The sequence below is a fragment of the Rhinoderma darwinii genome, chromosome 11 (assembly GCF_050947455.1).
Source record: "Rhinoderma darwinii isolate aRhiDar2 chromosome 11, aRhiDar2.hap1, whole genome shotgun sequence".
NCBI lineage: Eukaryota > Metazoa > Chordata > Amphibia > Anura > Rhinodermatidae > Rhinoderma > Rhinoderma darwinii.
The window spans coordinates 57,120,689-57,147,372 of record NC_134697.1 but is presented as its reverse complement, the minus strand read 5'-3'; the positions used below and the strand labels follow the sequence as shown (position 1 = coordinate 57,147,372).

At 42.0% G+C, this 26,684-nt stretch overlaps 1 protein-coding gene across 1 annotated transcript in view; it reads right to left on the bottom strand.

Annotated features, from left to right (window-relative positions):
* Positions 1 to 26,684, bottom strand: part of ADAMTS14 (ADAM metallopeptidase with thrombospondin type 1 motif 14) — a 118,403-nt gene that overhangs the window by 75,924 nt on the left and 15,795 nt on the right. Inside the window, exons 3-4 of the mRNA XM_075842728.1 lie at positions 12,838 to 12,994; positions 10,564 to 10,760 (exon numbers count right to left, since the gene is read on the bottom strand). Of these exons, the coding sequence (XP_075698843.1) occupies positions 10,564 to 10,760; positions 12,838 to 12,994 (354 nt within the window). The remainder of the gene's footprint in view (positions 1 to 10,563; positions 10,761 to 12,837; positions 12,995 to 26,684) is intronic.

Below are 26,684 nucleotides of genomic sequence, written 5' to 3'. Positions count from 1 at the left end.
ACACTCCTAATAAAATTGACAAATCTTTGTAAAGTTGTCTTATCCACATTTGATGAGCAAATTTTCTATTATGGAGCCCTATTGGCCATATATAAGACTATATGGAGGCAGATTTATATTCCAGCACTTCAGACTCCATTAATTTATAATGGGCAAATATGGATCCAAAATAGAGACTGTATGACCGTGAAACACTGTCAAGGCAAATTTTCAAAGATGCAATCAACTCTACGCCATGTAATTGACATAATAACTTTTTTGCCACTATTACAAATTGCCTAATATTTTAGTGAAAGAGGTTCTAATGAAGAAAATTGGAAACAAACCTTATCCATCATAGAGGCCTAAGAGATCACATTTACCAGTGTGTACCACAAATGCATTCACTGACCTTTATGGTTTTTCTGATACACTTTAGGCTGGGTTCACACAACCTATTTTCAGACGTAAACGAGGCGTATTATGCCTCGTTTTACATCTGAAAATACGGCTCCAATACGTCGGCAAACATCTGTCCATTCATTTGAATGGGTTTGCCGACGTACTGTGCTGACAGATGTCAAACGACGACGCGTAAAATGACTGCCTCGTCAAAGAAGTGCAGGACACTTCTTTGAAACTTAATTTGAGCCGTTTTTCATTGAATTCAATGAAGAACAGCTCAAGATTACGGGCGTCAATGACGCCTCGCATAATGCGAGTAGGAGCTTTTACGTCTGAAATGACGGAGCTGTTTTCTCCTGAAAACAGTCTATAATTTCAGACGTAAAAGCCAGTTATCGAGTGCACATACGCTTAAAGTGAATGGCTTGTATTTTAATTTTAGTTTTATTAATTACATTACATTCATGTAGAAGAAAAATAATGGACTACATTAATTTTAACATTTATGCCGGATTTTGGTGGAAATTGCACAGGTTAAAAAGTGTAATAAGAAAAACATCATACTGAAAATCTACTGCCTCTTCAGAGCAACCCCTTAATAAAAATGTAAGTTTCCATGTCTGCTTATACTTCGCTCTAAGGGGATATCAGGACACACTTTATTACAAGGTTTTATGAGTGTAGACCATTACACTACATTGGTCAGAGCGTGCCGAGAAATTTGCTTCTCCGCCAATGTACAAATATAAAGTGGAGTGTGACCAATTAAAACCATATGCCAAGATCCAAAAACTCTAGCTGGTGTGGAACGAAAGTCCTTTCCTTAAATAACCCATGATATTGCATACCCCCACAAAGTAAGGGGTACCCCTGAAATTGTACTTCCACCATTCCACACTCTCATCTTACATTTTTTATTGCAATCTTTTTTTTTTTTTTTTACTCCAGTTGATACTTCAGAACTTATTGTACTTTGTAACAAATGCTTTTGCTCCATCAGTCCTTATCCCTCAGCCAGTATTATCTGTTGTCAACTCCCATTACGGCTCTTGTACACAACTGTATTACAGATATATGTGATGCAGATCAGTAATGAGGTGCCCATAAAATTCTATGGGGTCATACTGGGTTTCCATATGCCTCCAATTTCATATGGATGCACACAGTTTTTTTTTCTCACAGATTCCATATAAAGTTTGGCACACTCCATCGCATGCCATATTACGGAGGTATTCCACTCTAAAAGCATTGTTTCTAGGGAAGAATACAGAGCCGCAGGAGGGCTTTCTTCTGTCTAGCTCTACTATGTGGGTTCTCCTTTTTCGCAAGGATCATAAAATACTACTATGCATTCCTACTCAAGTAAAAGAAGTTATGCTGCTGTTGCATTACTACAATTCAGTTTACAGTCCACAAGGTGGGGGCCTATTTCTGATGTTGCCATTGGGCCCTATGAGTTCTAGTCATGCCCCTGCCATAATAGGTGTATTTTAGGACAGTTGTCTATTATAGTAGACTGATTGTCATCCATTGTGGCCCGCTGTTCCGCACATCCTACGGCCTCGTTCACACTTGCATATGTTGGCTTTATATTCTGTCCATCTTAAGTCGGTGCAGAATATGAAGCCTATATATTTATATGGAGGTGTTCACACACCTGATATTTTGCATGGACATTTTATGCACATACTGCATAATTTTCAATATGCAGCACGTTCTTTCAGATACTGTATAATGCATGTACTCCCAACATACGCAGGCTTTTTTTTTCAGTTCTTCTAGGAGGGAATACAGTGATTTATATGGTATGCAAGCAATTAACAAGCAAGTGTGAATGAGGCCTTGGGCTACGTTCACACTACCGTTAGTATACGTTTACCTCTCTTCCGCCAGAGGAAGAGAGGATCGAAAGATTAAACGGAAAGCAACGGTTCCGTTAGAATTACCATTGATTTCAATGGTAATTCTTTTGTTTCAGCTGCTTTCTGTTTGTCTCCGTTCGCTAGGTTTCCATTTTTATTTTTTTACGGAAGCAAAAGTGCAGTCTGTAGAACTTTTGTTTCCATTGAACCAAAAGAATTACTATTGAAATCAATGGTAATTCTAACGGAACCGTTGCTTTCCGCTAAATCTTTCTATTCTCTCCTCCTTTGATGGAAGGGAGGCAAATGTATACTAATGGTAGTGTGAACTTAGCCTTAGTCATAGCTGTAATGTCCGTGGCTGCGTGCTGTCAGCTCCGGTCCCCTTCTGACAGCTGCAGCCACGAGTCTGCAAGCGCTGGCCCCAGCCTCCTACTCGGGAGACGTCAGCGCTCGCTTCCACTCACCTCAGCCGGATCCCGTAGGGTGCGCACGCACGCTCGTGCCCGCTCTTAAAGGGGCAGCGCGTGCACCGGGCCTTTTGATGAACTTTGACCCGTGAGTACCCTGGACTATAAGAGGGGTCCAGCCCCCTGCTTCGATGCCTGAGCGTTGTTGTTGTTCCCTATAGTTTGACTATGTGATGGTCTCCTAGTGTGTTACCTGTTCCTGTACCTGTTCCAGTTCCTGTCCCTGTCCCAAGCATTCCATACCACCCTGGTCGAGCACTGTGCTGTGCCAAAGTCGTGTCGTGCTGTATCCCTGTCTGACCTGCTTCATCTCGCCTGATGTCTACCTGCTGCCTACTCCTAGCCGAGCCTGCCTTGCTGCTGTCTGGGCTGCCACAGGTACCTATACGAAGTATAGACATTCATCTGCGCCCTGTTGGCCAGCTGCCATACCGCCAAGGCGTTACGGCCCAGTGGGTCCACAGACCCTTCGTGACAATAGCATTAACAGATGGCAGCCAGAATTTACAAGGATATGTGTATCTCTATCCATCTAGTTGTAAAATTAGGAGTATTGATCATATACCTATTTTGTTTCCTCTTGCTCTTTGGCTTGTGTATTTGCTTCTTTAAACTTTGTGTGCTTTAATATTTAAAGAAGGAAAAACAAATATCAGTCGGGCATATTAAGGAAATGTATAAACTAATGGTGTTTTGGAAGACAGACGGAATACCAAAAAGTGGGTCAGCTCTAATGATTTATAATCATCTTAACCCAGTGAAAATAATGTGACTATAAAAATAGCATTGCGCTTTCATTGCATAAAAGGATTGAATAGTTTTTTTATATGTCGACAAACCATCAGGTTGCAGCAGAGAAAGCCCCTGAAGCATCTACAGTGTATGACTGTTTAATGCCGTTATTAACCATTTCATCACCTATAATATATTCACAGTCTATCTGAGATTGTTACAGAATATCAGCAGTTCTAGCCATTTCAGCTATGCCCTGACTAATAGGATAAGGATTAGTGTTGTGTGGTCTTGCTATATCGCAGCCGGCAGGCATTTCTCTATACAAACTCTTACTTGCCCTCTTCTCCCCATGGTTTTCTCAGACCACAAAGCACAGGTTCCTTTACTGAGGGTTTTCAGAAATTGGTAGCATATTTCGAATGTAAAAGTTCGAGTTTTCAACAATTGAGTATTTCTCTCTTCCTGTAAACTTTGTTTTACCAAGTCAATATATGAGTCTGTATATTGTGTCTGTGGTAATCGTATTACTATTATATAACTGTCAGTCTTGGCTTAAGCAGTGATCCTATGTATACGAAAAGTCCAGCAAGTTTTACACATATGTACTTTAATATTCTGAGAGGAAATTGTATCAAAATTCAGTATTACTTGTAGAATTTTCTGGATTTTAGAAAACAATCTCCTGTTGACGGACCTTTTATTCTCAATATGCATAACTATTTATACTTGGTACCTTTTCTGAGTGGTGCACGGCAGAAGTGAGTGCAGGGAGCCCATGCAGCGGTACATGGAGTCCCTTCTATTCTGTATTATGGACTTTGTAAAACACCATATAACGTAGGTATTCTCTTTTAGAAGCAATGTTCCTAGGGGAGAATACTGTACCTCTATAATGTGGCATCCAATGAAACATGGGACTTTTAATTTCTCAGAGATTCCATATGAATCCATAATATACCTCCAGAAAAATATATTATAAGCCCATAGATACAACTTGGAGCTTGTATGGAGCATAATAGAGTTTTGTGCATGAGTCTGAATTGTGAATGGACTGTTGGTCTCGTTGCTTCATTAAAATCTTGATACGTCTCACTGTCCTATTAATTACCATATGGTTACCCAATTAAAGTATTAGGAATTCATATAGTAATCAGACTATATCTTAAATGCCCATTTACACGGGCAACGGTCAGCCGATGAATGAGCAAATTAAGCTCCGAAAATCATGGTGGTCGGCAGCACATCTCACCGAATAAACAAGGGATGTGCTGCCAATATTATATAAACTGTATGGGACCGAATGATCGTATTAACCATCGTTCATCCCAATACAGGTTACATTGGCCTGCGCAAAGGGCATTTAATCCAATGCCGATCGATCTGTAATTATCGGCAATCGGCGCTCGTTATGGGCACAAATCTGATCGTGGAATAAATCTGCAGTAATTTGGCTGTTTGTTGTTAATTTCAATGTATAAACTGATTTTTTTTTCCCTATACTACACAATGCTAACACAGCAAGAAAGGTAATGCAGAAAAAAATCCCTAAGTTTTCAGCGTTTACTGTCTATATCGCCAAAGTTAATCAAAGATGGAGCTTAAAAAGGATTTCCAAGCACTATCTTAAATTCGTAAATTAGTGATTCACACAGCAACTGATCCAGGTTGCTGTGTGAATCACATCTCTTTTAGTTCTAGTCCCAAAGATAATTCTTCCTATGATGTGATCCTGCAGGCTAAGGATGTCATGAAGAACAAAGTGAGGATGCAAATCCATTCCCAATCCATGTCCTTATCCCGGCTGACTAATACCAAAACATTTTCATTGGGACTTGAAGGGAGGATGTGACTATATCTTCAAGGGCTTATTTCTGGCAACTGTAAATAAACTTCTTCAAGGTCATAACGTTCCTTATCATATTTTAGAAGCAATTTAATTTTTTTTCTGTGGATGGCTCAGAATAACAATCCGCCTGGCCACAAATCTCTCAAAAAGGCAGTATCAACACATTTCCTGGAATCGTTAGTCAAATCTGATGCCTAAACAATGTTAACTATATAAAAGCGCAATTTTGAGGTATGAGGATGCGAGGGTGCAGACATTCCCAGACAATATGAAGAAGCATAAATAATAGACTATTTTTTTTATGGCTACGGTAGTATGCTCAGTGCATGCATGATCTAAGATTACAATAAAAAGTATGAAAAAATTTAGAAATGCAGGAAGGACAATGGAACGGAAAGAATTTTTCTACAGGCAGCATCTGGTGCCCAGATAAGTATTACATCTAGAATTATAAACATGAATGCTACAATTGACATTTCCAGTAAAACTATAAAAAAAAATGTGGGAACCAGACCAGTGCAAGCATCTAAAAAGGTTAATGGCAGCATTACAAGAATATTACAAGCAAACAGAGAACTTCTTAGCATTTATTCCATTATCATATATGCATGTCTTATTGAATAGTACTGTATTCAAAATATTATGGAGGAGCACTTAAACATTTGCTAGGTTAAGGGTCCACGTACATGGCATTTCTGCATGCACGAACACTGTATGGCAGTACACCGACTCCACATACATCTGTGTGGTGCCTCAGTGAGCAATGCTTCTACTGTAGGTAAGAATACTTCCGTAATATAGCAGAGGTTGAACATATTATTTTTTTTTATTCCTAATGGATTCCGTACGGATCAGTGGGAAAAAGCTTCAGTGTGTCTCCATATAAAATCTAAGACACATGAAGGTAAAGTATAGGCCTATAGGAGGCTATGGACACTGCTGTGGCGTAACTACCGCCGTAGCAGCCGCTACGGGGCCCACGGCATGAGCCGGAGGCTCCGCTAGCTGCCGCTATGGCTGCTACAGCGCGATGCCACTGAACACTACGGCAGAGCAGGGAGGTATCTCCCAGCTCTGCCATTAAACAAAAGACATGTATCCCCTATCCACAGGATAGGGGATACATGTGTGATCGCTGGCATTGATAGGGAGAACGGGAAACGAAAGTCCCCTGAAGTTCTCCATCACAAACCTCAGACTTCCGGGGTCTGTGTAGGCAGCTCAGTAGAAATGAATGGAGCGCTTGTGCGCATGCGTGACCAGCGCTCCTTTCATTTTTATTGAGCTGCGCAGACGCCGGAAGTCAGAGGTTAGTCATGGAGAACTTCGGGGGACTTTCGGTCCCCCGTTCTCCCTATCGCTGCCAGCGATCAGACATGTATCCCCTCTCCTGTGGATAGGGGATATATGTCTTTTGTAGGACACACTGTAGGTCGGATTTTTTTGGAGGGGTTGGGGCTGCATGGCGTTACCTACAGGGGGGCTGTATAGCGTTACCTACAGGAGAGGCTGTATAGCGTTACCTACAGGGGGCTGTATAGCGTTACCTACAGGGGGGGCTGTATGGCACTATCTACAGGGGGGGCTGTATGGCGTTCTCTACAGTGGGGTCTGTATGGCGTTCTCTACAGAGGGGGCTGTATGGCGTTATCTACAGAGGGGGCTGTATGGCGTCATCTACAGAGGGAGCTGTACGGCGTTATCTACAGAGGGAGCTGTATGGCGTTATCTACAGGGGGGGCTGTATAACAGGCACTATCTACAAGGGGGGGTTGTGTGACACACAGGGGAGGGGGGGCCCCAGTCAAAAGTTTGCTATGGGGCTCAGTCTTTCCTAGTTATTCCCCTGGGACGCTGTATTAGAAATCCATACAACATGGATTTGTAATTCTTAAAGGGTCCCCTGCTTCAGCACTGCTGTTCAGCTGCCCGTCCGAGGAAGCAAGCAGACGGGCAGCTGAAAAATAGTCACAGCAGGTAGAGACTGTGAGTCCAGAACGGCTAACAGCACTGTGTGCTAACAGAGGGGACCCGGCTAGTTGCTAAGTCGCTTTCAGGTCCTGCATCATCACCCCCTCCTGTCTTGCAATTACAACAACCTAGCTTGTTGTAACTTGAGCATTTAGCAGTCGGGCCAGACATGAGGGCAAGACTGCAGACACTCAAACACAAGCGGTTTCCTGGTGTCAATGCTCCTCCACACACATGTGTAATGTGTGTGCAAATATGTTTGTGTATAATGTGCATATATGCTATGTGTGTAAAGTGTTTGTATATATGTGTTATGTATATATGCATGTAATATTTGTGTAAATACTTGTGTAATACGTATACTGTATATGTGTAATATAATGGGTGAATAATATGTATGTATATATGTTTAATGTGTGTGTAATATGTGTGTGTGTATACAGCATGTGTAATGTGTATAATATGTCTATATATACAGTATGTGTAATGTGTGTAGGATGTATGTGTAATGTCTATGTACATATGAGTAATCTAATGTGTGCGTAATGTGTATGCATATACGTGTAATGTGCGTCTGTGTAAATATGCTATATGTATATGTGTGTGTATAATAAATATATATATATATTAATAATGTGTGTGTCCAAGGTTAAATCTGTATATTAATGGGGACTGGTCATTAAAATGCTATTAAAGGGGTATTTTCTTTTTCTAATGTTATGGCATATCACTGTGATATGCAAAAACCTACATATGTACATATGTGTAATGTCATGTGTGTAATTTGTATGCATATATGTGTACGGTGCGTGTGTGTAAATGTGCTATATATATATATATATATATATATATATTTATATATATATATATATTATACACACATATACATGCACATTACAAACCGTATACACATAGTATGTTTATATTACACGCACACACCTGATGTCTTGACAAAGTTTTGTCCCATGTGACCGTTGCAGCCTGTAATTGGCTGCTGCGATCACATGAGACAGCTACATCAGCTCACCTGCCTGCAGGAACGCGTTGCTACGGAAGACCAGGGGAGGTGGTGTGTATGGTGGGCTTTTTTTTAAACCTCCTCCTCTACCCTTTTCTGCTCTATAATCTGCAAAATAGTGTCTGCTATTTTGTAGATTCGTGCACAGCGAACTTCAAATGTGCACAGAGGCGCAAACAACGTCGTAATTTTTGACAGTGTCAGGACCCCGTACAGTGGTGGCCGGAGCTGAATAGAAGCCAAAGGAGGGTAAGTAAGCAGCAACAGTTTGAAGTTTAATTAAGTTTTACTGTCTAAAAGCCGTCCACACTTGTGTGATATTTCGGTGTATACAGGACCTATACCAAACCCTGATCGCCGTGTAGAAATGAGAGGAACTGAGTGGCAGTAGAGCGTAACAGGCGCATGCGGTCATGTGACCTTAGTCACAAACAATAGCGCCACTAGATTTGGACTTCCTCTCCTTTCTACACAGCAATAAGTGTTTGATAAATATCCTCTATAGACCGAAGCCTCACACAAGTGTGGACTGCTTATACACAATAAAACTTAATCACTCTAGTAAAAAGTTATGTGCGTAGTTCTAATTTATATTCATAAGGCAGAACCTAATTCCCTGACAAAAATAAATGAAATAATGAACCACAAAGAAAAGTTTGGAAAAGTGGTGTGATGGATATTATACCATAACCTCTAATAATACAAATAAAAATTCTTATAAAGAAAGACTGTCCCTAATAAAGAGGGGAAAATTGCTTACTTTAGTGGGGCAAACTTCTAGTGTAATCATATACGATGGTGGCCATTTCTAAGGGTAATTAGTCTGAAAAATTATTGTAGTGTGACTGTGGGGATTGTTCTTCCTGCAGAGTATCAGTTTGGTAATTGTCTGCAATATACCCTTGTATTAAAGGATCTTTCCCATCCCAGACATTCATGGCATATGCACAGGACATGCCATAAATGCTCAATAGATGCGGGTCCCAACTCTGGGACCCGCACCTTTCTCTAGAACGGTGCCCCCTGACCCACGCCCTACCTTCTATTGCTGGGCACCGGCCACTATCTGACGAGGTGGCTGGATTTTCCGGAAACAAGCGAGCGCGTTCTGCTACTCTGTTTCTGGAACTGCCATAGATCTCCCATAGAGAGTGGCCAGAGCCCAGTGGGCTGTCCCGTGGATATGCCATATATGTCTGTGATGGGAATACAACATAAACACGTGTTCTGCCTGCATAGAGAAATTTATCCTATGCGCCACTGTTTTGAAGTGGTAACAATCAAAACAAATACTTGTCGGTACAATATTTCCGGATTTGGGGCCCCACTTTTAATTTTGCCCAGTCTACACTTTGTCTAAAACCAGCCCTGTTCGGCAGTTTGCATGAGGCCTAACTAGGTAGAAACTAGGTCATTGCTCAAAACCACCAATCAAATTCTATGACCTATGTAGGACTTGTTGCTGGATTGCAGTTTCATTTTTGCACACTGCTTGGAAATATTCTTAGTGCTCTACCTGTAAGGGTCATATAAGAAACTATTTCAAAATTTCACATTTATTTATGGATATATAACTGTACATGCAAATTGTCTCACACTTCAGTAGAAGTAAATGGAAAGCAAGGTTATTGCACAATTTTTCCCATTCACACCATAAAACTTGAATCAGTTGAAAGTACCAACATATGATTTGGAATACAGGCATGACTGTCCTGTTGGGCAGTAGTTGTGGATTTTTTTCCCCCTGCGATTATCGCAAAATTGCTGCAAAAAAACACATTGGTCTCAAAAAATTGCATCAAAAATGCTGCGGTTTTTCCAAGACCGTGCCATTTTTGCTATGATTTAGCACAACCTGCGTTTCTTCAGCGACTTTGCGATAATTACAACTAAAAATTGCCTTAATACCTGCTTGTGTGCTCTGCCGAAGTGTTGTGTGCACCACGGCCTTATAATGTACATCAACGTAGACATACGTAATGGAAGACATACAATTTAAACAATTCCAATATTCAGCATATGTGTTGAATAAGTGGACCACTAAGCGACTTTAGTCTCATTGATGTTAGCAGTTCAGAGTTAATGGAGTGGCTTGAAAGTGTCATGAACCACCACCAAATGCTATATAGCCAAAAGCCAGAAATTTAGATGACTTCAAACAGATATTGGCTCAAATCATTACCATTTAAACACCAAAGACAGATTCTATACAATAAATTAAAATCCCAAAAAATCGAGCGATCAGGAACAAAACAAAATAATTTTCAAAAACCTCACTATGTTCATAAGGGTAAGGACGTAGTTCTGCACATGCTCTTTTCCATGGAAGCGCACAACAGAGTCATCCACGGCGAGGAGCACCTCTATGTTATAGTCGTCCTTCCTAGCATGGCGTTTCTTGCGTTCGTTGTCCCACAACCTGTCCTGTATTGAATCCAGTGCAAAAGGGAGATCACCCACTTCACTCTTTACAACTGAAAAAAAATATGGATGATAAGTTGCCATGGTACAATTTAGGTGTTCTAGTGTTCCTCTTCCAGCTGAGGTGCATTTACCCTTCATATGCCAAAATGAAATGCTTTAAATTGTTTGCATTGTAACAAATCCCTGTGTCAACAGCGTTTAGTAATTGCATGGATGTATCAGTACATCTATTTGAAAATTTGAGAAAAAAAATGGCACCTATTCATGTGATCGAAATAAAAATACATTAATGACCACCAATGGGGTGACATTGAACTAATATTAGTTTTTACTATTAAAATCAAGGCTACTGTGGTATAAAATGGTTTGTCGAGAATAGACCGTTGGGTATAGAAGTATTTGCACAGTGACACCATTTTCATCATTTAGCCTCTGTGAACCACCACAAAGAATTTGAAACAAAGCAATGAAGATGCGATTAAAGTGTAGACAGAAATAGCCGAGTACAGCGCTCGGCTATCTCTTCCAGTCCTGAAAAGAATGAATAGGGTGGTAGTGCGCACGCGTGTCCACCACTCCATTCAAACGGAGGAGAGGGACCCTCGTTCTCACAATCGTTGGGGTGTGGATAGGTGATAAATTATTTTCATAGGACAACCCCTTTAGGGCCAACACAGGCCTGGTTCCATTGGCAGCCATACATGCCCATGCCATAACCTTGCCTCCACCATGTGTGACAGATGACGTGGCTAGAAGAGGTGAAGGGGTTTTTCTTTACCAAGGAATCATCCACTTTAGTTGTCTTCCGTGATTTACCAAGCCTTTTGGCGTTGCTGAGCTTGCCAGTGGATTCTTACTTTTTAAGAATGTACCAAATTAGTTGATTTAGTAATTCCTAAACTGTATGCTATCTCTGATTAGTTTTTTTTTCTGTTTTGTCAGCCTAATGATGGTCTCTTTCACTTGCATTGACATCTCTATGGAGCGCATATTAAGATTCCCCATGAACAGCTACCAAATGCAAATTTCACACTTGTAATTAACTCCTGACCTTGTATCTCCTTAGGCCTCATGCACATGACCGTACTTTTGCCACTGCAATTTATCCACATTTTTGCGGATAAATTACGAACCCGTTGTTTTCTATGGCCCCATGCACACGACTGTGACTTACACTGATTGGCGCGGGGGCCCAAATCCGGACCGCAAAAACTCATGTCATGTCATTTTACAGTCCGGATTTGCAGATTCGCCAATACTGGACCAATACTATGTCCTGATGACACACAGATGCAGAACAAGCATTTTTTTCAGTCCGATGAACCACAAAGGACCCGTGGTTATCGCAAAAACAATGCGGTTGTGTGCATGAGACCTAAACGTGGAACAGGCCACACCCGACCATGAAACTGCTTATCCGTCACTTGTCCAGTTACTTTTGAGCCTATAAAAATGGAGTGACTATGTAACAAATTGCTGTAATTCCTAAGCAGTCAATTGAATATTTTTGTTAAACGCCTTGAACTAAAACTGTAAGTCTACGCTTCAATCACATTTTGATTGATTATTTCAAAACCATCGTGGTGGTGTACAAAGGCTAAATTATAAAAATTGTGTCACTGTCCAAATACTTCTAGACCCGACTATACATTAATAGCATATTAGGCCATCAATGTGTAACTGGTGGGAGACCAACGCTCAAGTGAATGTGGCTGAGCTGCAGTACCAGGAATAACCTCATATACAGATGAGTCCCTATGTTTGGATAAACATTGAAGGGGCTGCAGTTCTCCAAAGATTGCAACAGCCCCTTCGTTCTGCTGATTGAGTCCTGGGTGTTGGACCCTGAGTGATCAACATTGGAATAGACCATCAATGTACAGTATATCCCTGGAAAAACCACAAGGACAGGCCATCAATGTATATTCCTGGAAAACTCCTTTATCCCAAAATGATCTAGTAATATGAACTGGTATTTGAGCTTTAGCCTTGTACAAACGTAAACTTTTTTTAGTATATTCACTGAAACAGTGTACAGAAAATGAAAATAATTTAGGAAAGGCAACTCAAATATTAGTGGGGGTATGTGAAACGAACATAGAGAGAATATGATTATTTTTGAGGTACCTTCATTATGCAGCTCCCCTTGATTTCCAGTTTTATTGTATTGAACAGCAGATCTCCTGTAGACCACATGAGCACGACCATTCTCTTCATCTTCCTGCCGTCCCCTTTCTAAAGGCTCAATAAAGAACTCACTGCTGTCTGTTCGTATCATTCCAGCCTGAAATAAATAATTTGTTTTAAATTCGTTTTTAAGAAAAATCTAAAGAAAACATACATCTACATGTAGACTTGTATACTACTTGTCATTAGCTATAACTCTTATTCATTTTTAAGGGAACTATGGGGAGTAGTCATAGAACGTTTGGCCACCATGCATGGAAAGCTGCTACATACTACCACAGAGAAGAAGATACTAACACTACCCTACATCAGACTACCATACTATAACAGGGAAGATACATACTATTATGGTGAAAAATGGACTACTACACTAGCTACTACCACCAATATTACCACTACCATAACACATTTCTCATACTACCACAGCAAAGAATAAACTACTACTATCGCCACACTACCACTCACATACTACTATGCAGCCACACAGAAGATACTGGCACTAACATGCTGCTGGGTAGATGCTACCACTGTACCAAGACCTAATAAATGTTACATTTGGTATAGTGAGGGACACAAAATTTAAATCTCTTTAAATATTGGGTAATTTGTTCATCTAATTTGTGAAATACAAATTTTTATAGATTTTTAAAAATTAACATAAAATATGTGAGCCGAAGAAGCTTTCTTGTTAAATTATGCAAGTAGGTATAATGCGTACAGGCTATATTAAGATTACAGAATGGCAAAGTCTTGCTTTAAAATGAAGCTCTTCCTGGGCTTAACATTGGCTTTACAATCTATTTTTGCAATGTATATTTATTACCAGTTTAGCTGTTTTTCAGAATATTTCAGGTTATTATTAAAGGGAAGAAGATTCCAGGAGATTAAAAAAATAATAATCTGGCAGAATATATATGTGATAAAATACCAAAACAGACAATACGTGTTAAATCCCCCACTGCTCCAGCACCGATGATGCATCTATGGTCACCCGCCGGTGTTTGTTCACATGGCACATTACCACTGCAGCCAATCACTGGCACTTCATCACTGCTGCCATGAAAACAAAGGGGCCACGGGAGAATCGGCACATTAACGGCCAGGGATTTAACAGTTGAGTATTGTTAATTTTATCAAATATTCTGATGATAGATCTTTATCTTTTGAACAACCCCTTTAGCCATATTGCAGCCTGCTAGGGGTGCCCTTGGACTTGTCTGCGACAGTTTAAAGCAGACAAGTCGTCATAAGGCCGGGTTCCCATGTAGCCCAAACGCTGCGGAATTTCCGCAATGGAATTGTGTGCGGAAATTCCACAGCATTTACAGTAGCTGCAAAGTGGATGAGATTTAGAAAATCTCATGCCCACGCTGCGGGGAAAAAACGCAGCGTAAACGTTAATAAAGTGACCTGCGGTGCAGAATTTAATTCCACAGCATGTCAATTTATGCTGTGTTTTTGTTGATTTTCTGTTGCGGGTTTTCCCCATTGAATTCAATGGGGATGCAAAACCCGCAACTGAAAGCCAAGTGTTGTAGCTTTTGCAGCATTATTGCAGCTCCGGAAAAAATAAATAAATCATACTTACACAGAAAACTCTCCTTCTTCCTGCAGTCCAGCCACCTAGGATGACGTTTCATCCCATGTGACCGCTGCAGCCAATCACAGTCTGCAGCGTTACATGGCCTACAACGTCATTTGTAGGAGGCCGGACTACGCGCAGAGAAGAGGGAGGGGGGTAAGAATCAATGTTTTTTTTATTTTCTAAGCGCTCTCCTCCGCAGGGGACATTCCGTCCGAAAACCCGCACCATGATTTTTTTGGGATGGAAGGTGCTGCGGGTTCCAGGTCGGATACGCTGCATGATTTTTACGCAGCATATCCGACCCTTGAGAACCGGGCCTAAGCCTGTCTAAACCGTGTCTAAATTTGTGCCTCCCATATTAGGATGTTCTAAAATAATTGTGTGGCCCATGTGCACTCTTGGCATAGTCATGGACATGGCTCAATCATACGAGTTGTCAACTTTAAGCCACAGCTCCGGTTTGGATCCACTTAAATAAATATATAAGTAAACTGCATAAATAGCAGTTCCCTAGTATAATGTTATTTTCAAAAATATTCCCTTAAAGAGTCTCTTGTCACCACATTATAAGTGCCCTATCTCCTACATAATGTGATTGGCACTGTAATGTAGATAACAGTGGTTTTTATTTTGAAAAACTGTAATGGCAGGAAGGAGGTGAAGGGAAAGTGAGCCCTAATCTACCCACCGCCCTGTCCCTGCCTACTTGCAACGACCCGCCCTAGGCGACGAGGTACAACTGGGCGGCGGTCCCTACGCTGGCTAAGTGCACTGGAAGACAAACGGGGAACACGCAAGGGAAGGGGCAGTAGCCACGGAACACCACGAGGAAACGGGGCGGCGAACGAACAGTCAGGACCAGGACGAAGTGAGTACACCCGAGCGGGCACGGAGACAGAAGCAAGCCAGGGCAAGCAAAGCAGGTCAAGCAGAACTGCAGCAAGGCAGAAGCACGGCAGAAGCAGGCTGGAGCAAGCAGCAGTGGGGCCAGGAATCCAAAAGAATTACAAGCACTGAGGGAGAGCACAGGGCAGGTAATAAAGGGCAGGGGGCGGAGCTAACTCCGAGAGACCAGGCCGCGATAGGCTCTCCCACTCCTGAGCCTGCCACCCTGGTTGGTGGGAGATGGTGTCAGTCGAACAGGTCTGGCCTCAGGTGTGGATTGATTAATCCCAGGAGTATAGCTAGATGAAGTACCTGGCAGATCCCTAACAAAAACGATACATTTTTAGCACATTATGAGCAATTTTAAATTTTTGCTAATTCGTTTCTTAATAAAAAACGGTGTGTTTTTTACCTTTTGACCAAGTGGGCGTTGTACAGAGGAGTGTATGACTCTGACCAATCAGCATCATACACTTCTCTCCATTCATGTCCATTTGTATTCACTGCACAGCGTGATCTCGCGAGATCACGCTGTGCTGTCACATACACCCACATTAACTACTGAAGTGTCTTGAGAGTGAATAGACATCACCTCCAGCCAGGACGCGATGTCTATTCAAACTCCCGACACTTCGGTAAAGTTTCTGTGGGACTTAATCACAGCAGAACGTGATCTCGTGAGTGCAGTGAATTCAAATGGACATGAATGGAGAGAAGTGTATGACGCTGATTGGACACGTCATACACTCCTCTGTACAACGCCCACTTGGTCAAAAGGTAAAAAACGCCCAGTTGTCTATTAAGAAACGAATTAGCATAAATCTAAAATTGCTCATAACTTGCTCAAAATTTATAGTTTTTCAAAATAAAAACCACTGTTGTTCTCTACATTACAGCGCCGATCAGATTATGTAGGAGATAGGGCACTTATAATCTGGTGACGGAGCCTCTTTAAGTCATCAGAGCTGTTAAAGAGGCTCTGTCACCAGATTTTGCAACCCCTATCTCCTATTGCAGCAGATCGGCGCTGCAATGTAGATAAGAGTAACATTTTTTGTTTTTTTTTAAAACTAGCATTTTTGGCCAAGTTATAAGCATTTTTATATTTATGTAACTGAGGTTTTCTAAAGTACAACTGGGCGTGTTTAAAGTAAAAGTCCAAGTGGGCGTGTATTATGTGCGTACATCTGGGCGTTTTTACTTCTTTTACTAGCTGGGCGTTGTGTATAGAAGTATCATCCACTTCTCTTCACAACGCCCAGCTTCTGGCAGTGCAGACACAGCGTGTTCTCGAGAGATCACGCTGTGACGTCACTTCCTGCCCCAGGTCCTGCATCGTGTCAGACCAGCGAGGACACATCGGCACCAGAGGCTACATTTGATTCTGCAGCAGCATCGGCATTTGCAGGTAAGTCGATGTAGCTACTTACCTGCAAACGCTGATGCTGCTGCAGAATCAACTGTAGCCTCTGGTGCCGATGTGTCCTCGCTCGTCCGACACGATGCAGGACCTGGGGCAGGAAGTGAGTGACGTCACAGCGTGATCTCTCGAGAACACGCTGTGTGTCTGCACTGCCAGAAGCTGGGCGTTGTGAAGAGAAGTGGATGATACTTCTATACACAACGCCCAGCTAGTAAAAGAAGTAAAAACGCCCAGATGTACATACACAATACACGCCCAGAAAGCCTCATTTGCATATATATAAAAAATGGTCATAACTTGGCCAAAAATGCTCGTTTTTTTTAAAAAAAAAACGTTACTCTTAAATCCATTGCAGCGCCGATCTGCTGCAATAGGAGATAGGGGTTGCAAATTCCCGGTATACATCCTGTCATAAACCAGCTGGTGTCAGTGAAAAGATCTGCATTGCAATCCGAGGCAATGTGAAACTCCTAGCAGGTTCTTTTTTCAATACTTCTGTGTTTAAAGCTGCCCCTATACGTAGCGTTTTGTGCCGTGTGGAACCGCGCAGCGCAAACCACATGTGGTTTACAATGAATTTCCACGGTTTGGCAATGCAGTTTTTTTCACTCTGCAAATACATGTAAAGCACACAGTATTATGTGTTTCACCTGTACTTGCTGCGCAGCGTGCCTATAAACAGTGTGCGGCTATTGTACAGACACCATACCGCTAGAATCACACATGCCGTTTTTGTGCCAATTTTTTATGCCGTTTTTTGGCTAAACACAGAAGTGGTTACAAAAGAGAGGAAACATATCATTCTTTACTTTAAACTTTCCCTTTTTTTTGGATCCACGCCTGGCTTTAGCATAAAAAACTGCCATTAGCCAAATCTAGAAGTGGATCCGAAAGGAAAGAAAGGTATAAAGAAAAGACTGACGCATCTTCTTTTGTTTTGTGTCCATTCCTGTGTTTGGCTAAAAAAAAATTGCATAAAAATTGCGTGTGTGATCCCGGCTTCAAAACTGCCACGAATACTACATGTGTAATTCCAGCCTAAAGAGATTTTTTTTTCCGGCCCTAGTCTTGCTCACAGCTGCCTGCTTTTCAGTGTTAAGCCTTGTTCACACATTGCAGTTTTAATGCAAATTTTTCATGCATTTTTTAAGCCACAACTATATCTGGATTCAGGAGAGCGGACACTAAGGCCAAATGCACACGATGCGTATTACGTGAGGATTTGCGGCACATCCGCAGCATAATACAGTACCAGCAAAGTAAAGGAGATTTCAAGAAACCTCATCCACACATTGCAGATTTGTTTCTGTGCGTAACTTGATCTGTGGTGCGTATTTAAAATCGACAGCATGTAAATTTATCTTGCGTTTACGCTTGTGAATTGTATCTGACTAGAAAACGCACCTAGTTCCGCAAACTGTAAAAACCGCACCTAAAAACGCATTAAAAAAAACCCTATTCGGTGCGGATTTTACCTGCGGAATTACCTGTGTTTACCTGTAGTTTTAATGTGGATTTTCTGCATCAAATTTATTTTTTGGTAGAAAAAATCTGCATCAAAACCGCCGTTAAATCTGCAGGTAAAATCCACACCTAGCGCATTTTTTTATGTGTTCTTGGGAACGGTTTTTACATTTTGATGCAGAAATGGGTGCGTTTTTTTTTAAACAAGTCAAATACAGTTCACAAGTGGAAATGCAAGATAAATTTACATGCTGTAATCACTTAAATACTAATTGTTTAACTGAAAAAAAAATAAAAAATAAAAATTTCTAGCGACACATTCCCTTTAAAGGTATATGCACACGAGAAGTGCCTTTTACGTCTGAAATGACAGACTGTTTTCAGGAGAAAACAGCTGCCTCGTTTCAGACGTAAAAGCTCCTCCTCGTATTTTGCGAGGCGTCTGTGACGCTCGTAAATCTTGAGCTGCTCTTCATGGACTTCAATGAAGAACGGCTCAAATTACGTTGCAAAGAAGTGCACTGCACTTCTTTGCCGAGGCAGTCAATTTACGCGTCGTGGTTTGACATTTGTCAAACGACGACGCGTAAATTACAGGTCTGCACAATACGTCGGCAAATGAATGGGCAGATGTTTGCCGACGTAATGTAATCATGTTTTCAGTACGGGACAGTTGTCCTGCAGCGAGGCAGGGACTCCTGGCATCGTACATAACTATGATGCTAGGAGCCCGGCTTCCTGCAGTGTGTTCGGTCCGTGTCTTCCGGCCGAAATACGTTCCGTACATTACGGACGTAACATGGTCGTGTGAATCCAGCCTTAAGGTCTGCTGTCCTGGATCCAATTCTGTTTTTGGCTTACAAAATGCAGGTAAAATCTGCAGCAAATCTGCACTGTGGGAACCCAGCCTCAGGTTGCAGTCACATGCGGCAGATTTTGTTGCAGAAATATCTGCAACTGAAAATCAGATTAATTTAGGGTAAGGCCACACGGTGCGTCGTTGACAGGGTTTTGTTGCAGTTAAGTTCCGTTTGAAAACCACATGCGGTCAACTGCATGCATTTTGTTATTTCTGTAAGGCCGGATTCACACGAGCGTGTGCGTTTTGCGTGCACAAAAAATGCTGCATTTTTTGCGCATTGCAGTTGCATGTGTCATCAGTATGTGCTTCGGGCTGCGTGATTTTCACGCATCTGCCATGCTTATGACACGCGGTTTTGACGTTTCTGTGTGCCGTGCAAGATTTTCACTCACCCATTGACTTCAATGGGTGCGTGATGTGTGCGAAAAACGGCCAAGTATAGGACATGTCGTGAGTTTTACGCAGCGGACATACGCTGTATGGAAATCGCGGACTGTCTGAACGGCCCCATTCACTAACATAGGTCCGTGCGACGCGTGTGATTTTCATGCGCGTATCACGGACGTAATACACGTTCGTGTGAATAAGGCCTAATGCTGCAGTTCTGTTGCGTTTTTAAGGTAAATAATTGATGGACATAGTTTTCACCCGTGTTGAAGTTTGTTAGGTGCTGCCTGTATATAGTTCATTACAAGGCATTGCAGAACTGTCAGCAAAAACGCAAGCAGTTCAGCAACAACTTTGGCAGCGCGGTCATTAACCACATGTGGTTGGACATTATGAAGACACGTTCAACCGCACAATAAACACATTGTAATATAATAGCAGCCGTCTGTCCATAACAAACATTTCACCATTGACTTCTATTGAAAAATGCTGCAAAACGCAACATAAACGCAACGTGGCTGCACCGTGTGGCCTTACCCTTATTTAAACAGAAATCCAGGTACAGAAATCCAAGCACCTGTTGCAGAAACAACTTCATTGAGATGAATGGAACTGATTTTCAGTTGCAGTAATTCCTGCATCAAAATTTTCCGCATTTGACTTCGCCCTCAGGCCATGATCACGTGTAGCATAAACACTGCGTAATTTCCGTCCAGATTTCTTGCGCAGAAATTCTGCAGCATTTACAGTAGCAGCAAAGTAGATTTTCCATCGGCAGCATGTCAGTTTATCTTGCAAAAATGCTACGGAATTGCCGCACAGAAAATCCGGACCGAAATTCTGCAGTGTTTCCGCTACGTGTGAACATTCCCTAATGGTTTAGGTACTGTAAAAGAGCAATCTGCATTAAATCCAGAACAGGAGAGAGCTTGTGTGCTGCTGTTGTGTTTAGTTTAGATGAAATTGTCAAGATGATACATTGTAATAAACCCATGTCATCAAAAAACAGCTTGGATTTGCAGAATGATTCTATTCACTGAAAGCAAACAGATCTTAAAAATGGTGAGGAATTGAAGTACAAAGTATATAAGAAAGTTGCAGAACATTGCAGAATCACGAAGACTGGGCAATAAGGGCTGGTGAACGAGTGTTTTATGGCCAGATACAACCCAGTAGGGTTGTAGACATGTGAATGAGGCCTAAAGTAACATACAAAATACTTTCCTACTCCTTGTAGAATGCCACATATTCCTTATTGATAAACAGTTGTAGAAACTCTCATCAAACAACAGCAAATATTATGTTTTATAAAAAAAAAGATTGAAAGTGAGACTTGTAAAAATATTGCTATAAAAGATCTGCTTCAAATTCTCTGTCAACTTGTCTCCCGCACTGCGATAATTCCACCTGTAGAATTCCTAAGTTTGGCCTATTACACAGAACTGTAAACGTCATGAAGCACAAGCTGCAGTCATATATTCAGATGGTCTGCATTAAAGTAAAAATTGCCTGAAGTGCTTAGAGCCTTAAATAGCCGCTGTTAGCTACAAGGATGCAGCCAAGACTCGCAGCGCCTTTAGTTTTCTGTTACAGATTTCAGACCATGTGTCTGCTTGATGTTTTGTAGTCTATGTAAAAAAAAGCAACCAAGTCTAAGGCCTCACGCACCCGGCCCGTGATTACAGGCACGGAGGGCCGCGGAGTGTCATCCGCGGGCCATCCGCAATCACTGGCCATGCACACAAAAGATGTGCATTTATTTTAATACTGCCAGACTGCAGTTGTGGACCATAAAATAACTTGTCCTGAATTTTTGGGGTCCACAATTGCAGCCCCCACACGGTCTGTGTAAACCACAGTCGTGTGTGTATGGGCCCATAGAATTTAATGGGTCCGTAAATTCATCTGCACCCTTGCAGTTGAATTGCGGAAGCAAAAAAATGTTTGTGTGCATGAGGCCTAAATCATTATGAACTGTGTAATAACATATTACTGTACCGTAAGATTAAGATATAGATACCAGGTCACCAAACCATTGCGCATTGGAAGTAATTTTAAATTACAGGCCCCCCTCTCCTCTCTCCAATGCAAACACAAATTGCACGATACAATACATTAAAAATGGTGGCTCGCGACCCCTCTGGGGGGTCGTGTGAAGACCTCCAGGGCGTCGCGAGCCACTCACCAAGGTCCCGGTTCCAACTGTATTTGCATCCTCAGGACGCAGATCCAGTTGAATTTACTGCTGGACGGCTCCTTCCTCCAGCATTCACTGTGCCGTGAGCCATTAGCCATTTACTTTTCTATTATGCACATATGGGGGAATTATACTGTATAAGGGAAGGGGGGGCTGATATGGTGGCAGCTATGAGGGGCATTATACCGTGTTGGGCAGCTATGAGGGACATTATACCGTATGGGGTCTGATATGGGGGCATTACACTGTATGGGGGACTGATATGGTAGCAGCTATGGGGGCATTACACTGGGAAGACCGCTATGGGGAATTATACCGTATGGGGCTGCTATGGGGGCATTATACTGTATGGGGGCATTATAGTGTGTGGGGCTGCTTTGGGGGCATTATACTGTATGGGGGCATTATACTGTGTGGGGGAAGCTATGAGGAGCATTATACTGTGTGGACCAGCTATGAGGGGCATTATACTGTATAGGGCAGCTATGGAGGCATTATACTGTATGGGGCAGCTATAGGGGCATTATACTGTATGGAGGCATTATACTGTGTTGGGCAGCTATGAGATTCATTATACTTTCTGGGGTCAGCTACGGGGAGAATTATATTGTATGGGGCAGCTACGGGGAGCATTATACTGTGTGGGGGAGGCTATGGGGGGCATTATACTGTGGGGGCTGTTGGGCAAGGCGGCAAAGTATAGGCGCGGCAGGGGTCTTGTGGTGTTGGGGAGGGGTAGGGGGGCCCAAGCTGATTTCTTGCACCAGGGCCCATGAGCCTTTAGCTACGCCCCTGCTCCTGGTACTATGATTCCCTCACCCACTCCAGGAATGAAAGGCTAAATGGCTTTCTATGAAGTTGGCTGTACTGTATGTTTGCGTTTGAGATAGGGAAACTAGTTTGTAGCCCCATTTGGGATGGATGTGAATAATGATAATACCTGTACATTGCTGATCTCAAAAGTCCCTATTACACAGACCAATGATTGGGCAAACGAGTATTCACAGAATGCTCGTTCTCGATCATTTCCCTGTGTAAATAGGGCAACGATCAGCCAATGAATGAGCAAATACTAGTTTATCTGCTAATCGCATAGTTTCTGCAGCCTAAAATATTATTGTGCTGCCGACATGATAGAAATGCACGGGGACGAGCGATCATAGTAACAATCGCTTGTCCCCATATATAGCTCCTTGTGAAAGGAGCAAACGAGCACCGATCAACGAGCTGTCTCATTGATCAGCACTCATTTACACATCAGGCTGTGTATTAGGACCCTTAGGCCGGGTTCCCACGTAGAGTAAACGGAATTCTGTACGGAAATTCTGCAGCATTTACAGTAGCAGCAAAGTGGATGAGATTTAGAAAACCTCATGCCCATTGCGGAGAAAAAAACCGCAGCATAAACATTAATAAATTGACCTGCGATGCGGAATTGAATTCCGCAGCATGTCAATTTATGCTGCATAGTAGTTGATTTTCCATTGCTGGTTTTCCCTATTGAATTCGATGGGGATGCAAATCCCACAATAGAAAGCTAAGTGTTGCGACGTTTACGGTGTATTCGCAGTGATTATGCCGCAAAAATCGCAACTATGGAGAAAAAAAAAAAAGTAATCGTAGGAGGCCAGACTACGTGCAGAGAAGACCGAGGGGGTATGAACGGCATCCGAAAATCCGTACCACAATGTGGTGTGATTTTTTGGACTAAATGTACTGCAGGTTCCAAGTCGGACACGCTGCGTGATTTTTACGCAGCGTATCCGACCCGTGGGAACCCGGCTGTAGTCTGGCTATGCACAGAGCATGTTGTTGGTGTTTTTGCTGCTATGGTATCTAACTGTAGGAACTAGATGTTAGTGAACGGGAACTTTTCATTTTAAAGAAACATGCATATCAAGCAAGCATTTTTAATGATGGATCAGTTCTTAGATGTCACTATCCCACTACGCCCTCCGTTGGCACCTGGGTGAATAAGGTCCAGTACAGTAAAGCAATCATTGTAACTGGTTTCATGTGCGTGTCTTAGTAAATTCTATTTTATTCTGAAAGTAAATGTAAAAATAATGACATAAATAACCATTCCAAGAGAACCAAGATAAATCAGGTTCATCCATGGGAAAAGAGCCTCCAATGTTGATATAGAAAATAAACACAAAATAATTTTAGGAGATAACTAAAGTGACAAAAAAAAATTCCCAAATTCTGTTAAGTATGAAATAAATGTAACCACACTATCGTCTGAATGCTATCAAATTGAGTTGAAAAGTTTTCCTAAACTCTGAAGCCTAAGTAATAAACAAGCGATACCACCTATGCTAAAACACTTACAATCACTAGTTAACAGTATGTTAAAAACAGAAATTAAATGTTACCTTATTACTTTCCCCAACACTACAGTGGCAAGGGTCATCTTCTCTTTATACCACTAGAATGCCTGCTGAATCTATATCTCCCCTCTCCTTTGCATAGATAACCATCTGAGAAGACAGATAAAAAATAAATAAGTAAAAAAAAAACTACTTCAGAAAAAAGGCGAGTGTGACATAGCTCATATGTAATGTGACACTTAGGCGGTTATATTTATGTTAGGTCAAGTTCACACTAATGGTGAGAACTTCACCTCTATCACACTGAGCTTATGTTCTTCCCCAGCTGTCATCGCTGGGGGAATCTGTGCTCAGCAAGACATTTACCCTGCAGTTCCCACTGCGAGAGAAATATAGTTTTTCATGGCGGAGATTTAAAAAAATGTCCATCCATATAATACAGTGATTGGTCAGGCCCGCCAAAGCGAGAGCTGCCCTTTGTTACCGACTCTCTTCTCTGGCTAACAGAGGGGATCCCAAAGATCCCCCCTCTGACGTCCATATGCCCCAATAGGGCATAAAGAAGGTGGTTGTGTTTGGGTGACAACCCCTTTGACTCCAGGGGTAGGGTACAGTAAATAAAACACAGCATGCCCTAAGAACTACACAGTGTAGTCTTACTGTGTATGAATGGGAATTTATACACTTCAAGGAAGTGTTAACTAAAAAAAGCTGAGGAAAGACATCACGTTACCACCCTGTGTGATTTTAGTGGGCGATTGTTGATTTTTTCAGTATTATCTATTTGAAGCCCTTTTGGGATAGTGTCTGTACTACATAATACTTTGTTTAATACAATGTTAACTTGTACCATTTTCTTTGTTTTTTTGTACTATGTAGTATGGAATATTTTTATGTAATTCAACAATAATAAAAAATTATCTTATTAAAAAAAATAAAAAATATTGATGCCTTTCCTCAATCGTATGGTTAGATTTTTTTCCTATATTACAATATTCTTTTTCTTCTTTTGTGGATGATGTGGTTTACATATTTAAGGGAGATGTAAGGGGCTTGGCAAGGCAAAGAAAATCAGCAGCGCACCGCTCTTTATCCACAATATTGGGAAATGGTAGTGTATTATATGTGGGCTGCTGGGGTTTGTGTGCCAGGGCTGCTTTTTAGTCTTAATCCGGTCCTGGCTGTCAGCACACAGGTTTCCCCCTGGACCCTGCTCTGATTTCACTCATCCAGTCCTCCCCTCTCTCCTTGGCTCCCTCTGCTGACACAAACTGAAGGGAAGTTTCGGCATGTCACCAAGACCGAGGACACTATATAGCTTCCGGGACCACGTGACTGGGTTTTGATCTGGCAGTACCGTGCAGAGTTGAAAGTGCAAGTATATTAGTAAGTGCTTTCTTATTATGTTAGGAAATTAGTGCACCATCATTTTTCGTCTCCCTTTAAACCTACTACTCTACAATTGTGTCTTCCAATTTAATACTTTTCAATATACTCTAATTCAGTCTTTCAGTTTCCTTTCACTTTACAGATCAGACAGAACCGATAAAAACAAGGGGACATATACAAAACCACCGAAAAAGGCCATACTTACAAATGGACACAGCCAGGTCAGAAACGCTGATGAAGGAGTGAGCAGGTGCTTTAAATAATAATAGCCACTCACACTGGTCTTGAGGGGAGTGGTGTGTGGTGCATGGGATGTCTAGTTAGAAATAATAAATGAATAGTGTGTGTGCAAGTGTAATACTATAAGTGAAATATAGGGGGCAGTAATGAGTGAAGTGCCTCAATAGAAATAAATGGATAATGGGGTGCAAGTGTGTGAAACATGGAGGGATAGTGTGTACGTCATGAGGCACAAAGTGTATAGCAAGGTAGAAGCCTATTTGTGACGCCTTGATAGTTCATAGAGCGGGCTACCCTGCTTGCTATGCCAAACAACAACACCACCAGATCAGTTTGCATCTTTGGTGGTTCATTCATAAGTAAAATTTTCTGTATTTCATGCCAATGGCAGATCTGCAAATGGTGGGATGTATTGCTATTATACCAGAGACCAGGAGGAAAACATATCATTAAATGAGTGCAGGGGAAACCTAGACATATTTTTTGCAGTTAGGCTGCCGTTAATATGCACCAGTTTTTTCACCAGTAGCTCGTTGAATGCTCTTTCTCTACCTTATATAAACATTACTACCATATTTAAGTTTCACACTTTGGATATTTCCATCCTCAGGATCAAAGCAAACTACCTGCACTCACTGGCGTAGCTATAGGGGTCGCAGCGGTCGCAATTGCGACCGGGCCCCGAAGCCAGGGGGGCCCACGGCCCCCCGCACCACATCAATAAAAAGTTACTATAGTAATTTGGGCCGCGGGCCCCTGTTACTATAATAACATACTTTACTTACCTTCCTGGTTCCGGATGGCAGCGGAGGTCCTGACGTCAGGCGCTGTGCGCAGCGCATGACGTCACAGCGCTATGCGCCGCGCACAGCATCGAGACGACAGAACTCCCGCCGCGGCCGAAGAGGAAGGTAAGGTTAGCCCTGACTGGCGGGGACCGACTCCCGGGACCCGCCAATCAGCTGTTTTGAAGGGGCTGCTCCCCTTCATTCCTGTCACTTCATTCCGGTCACACTGTGAATCCG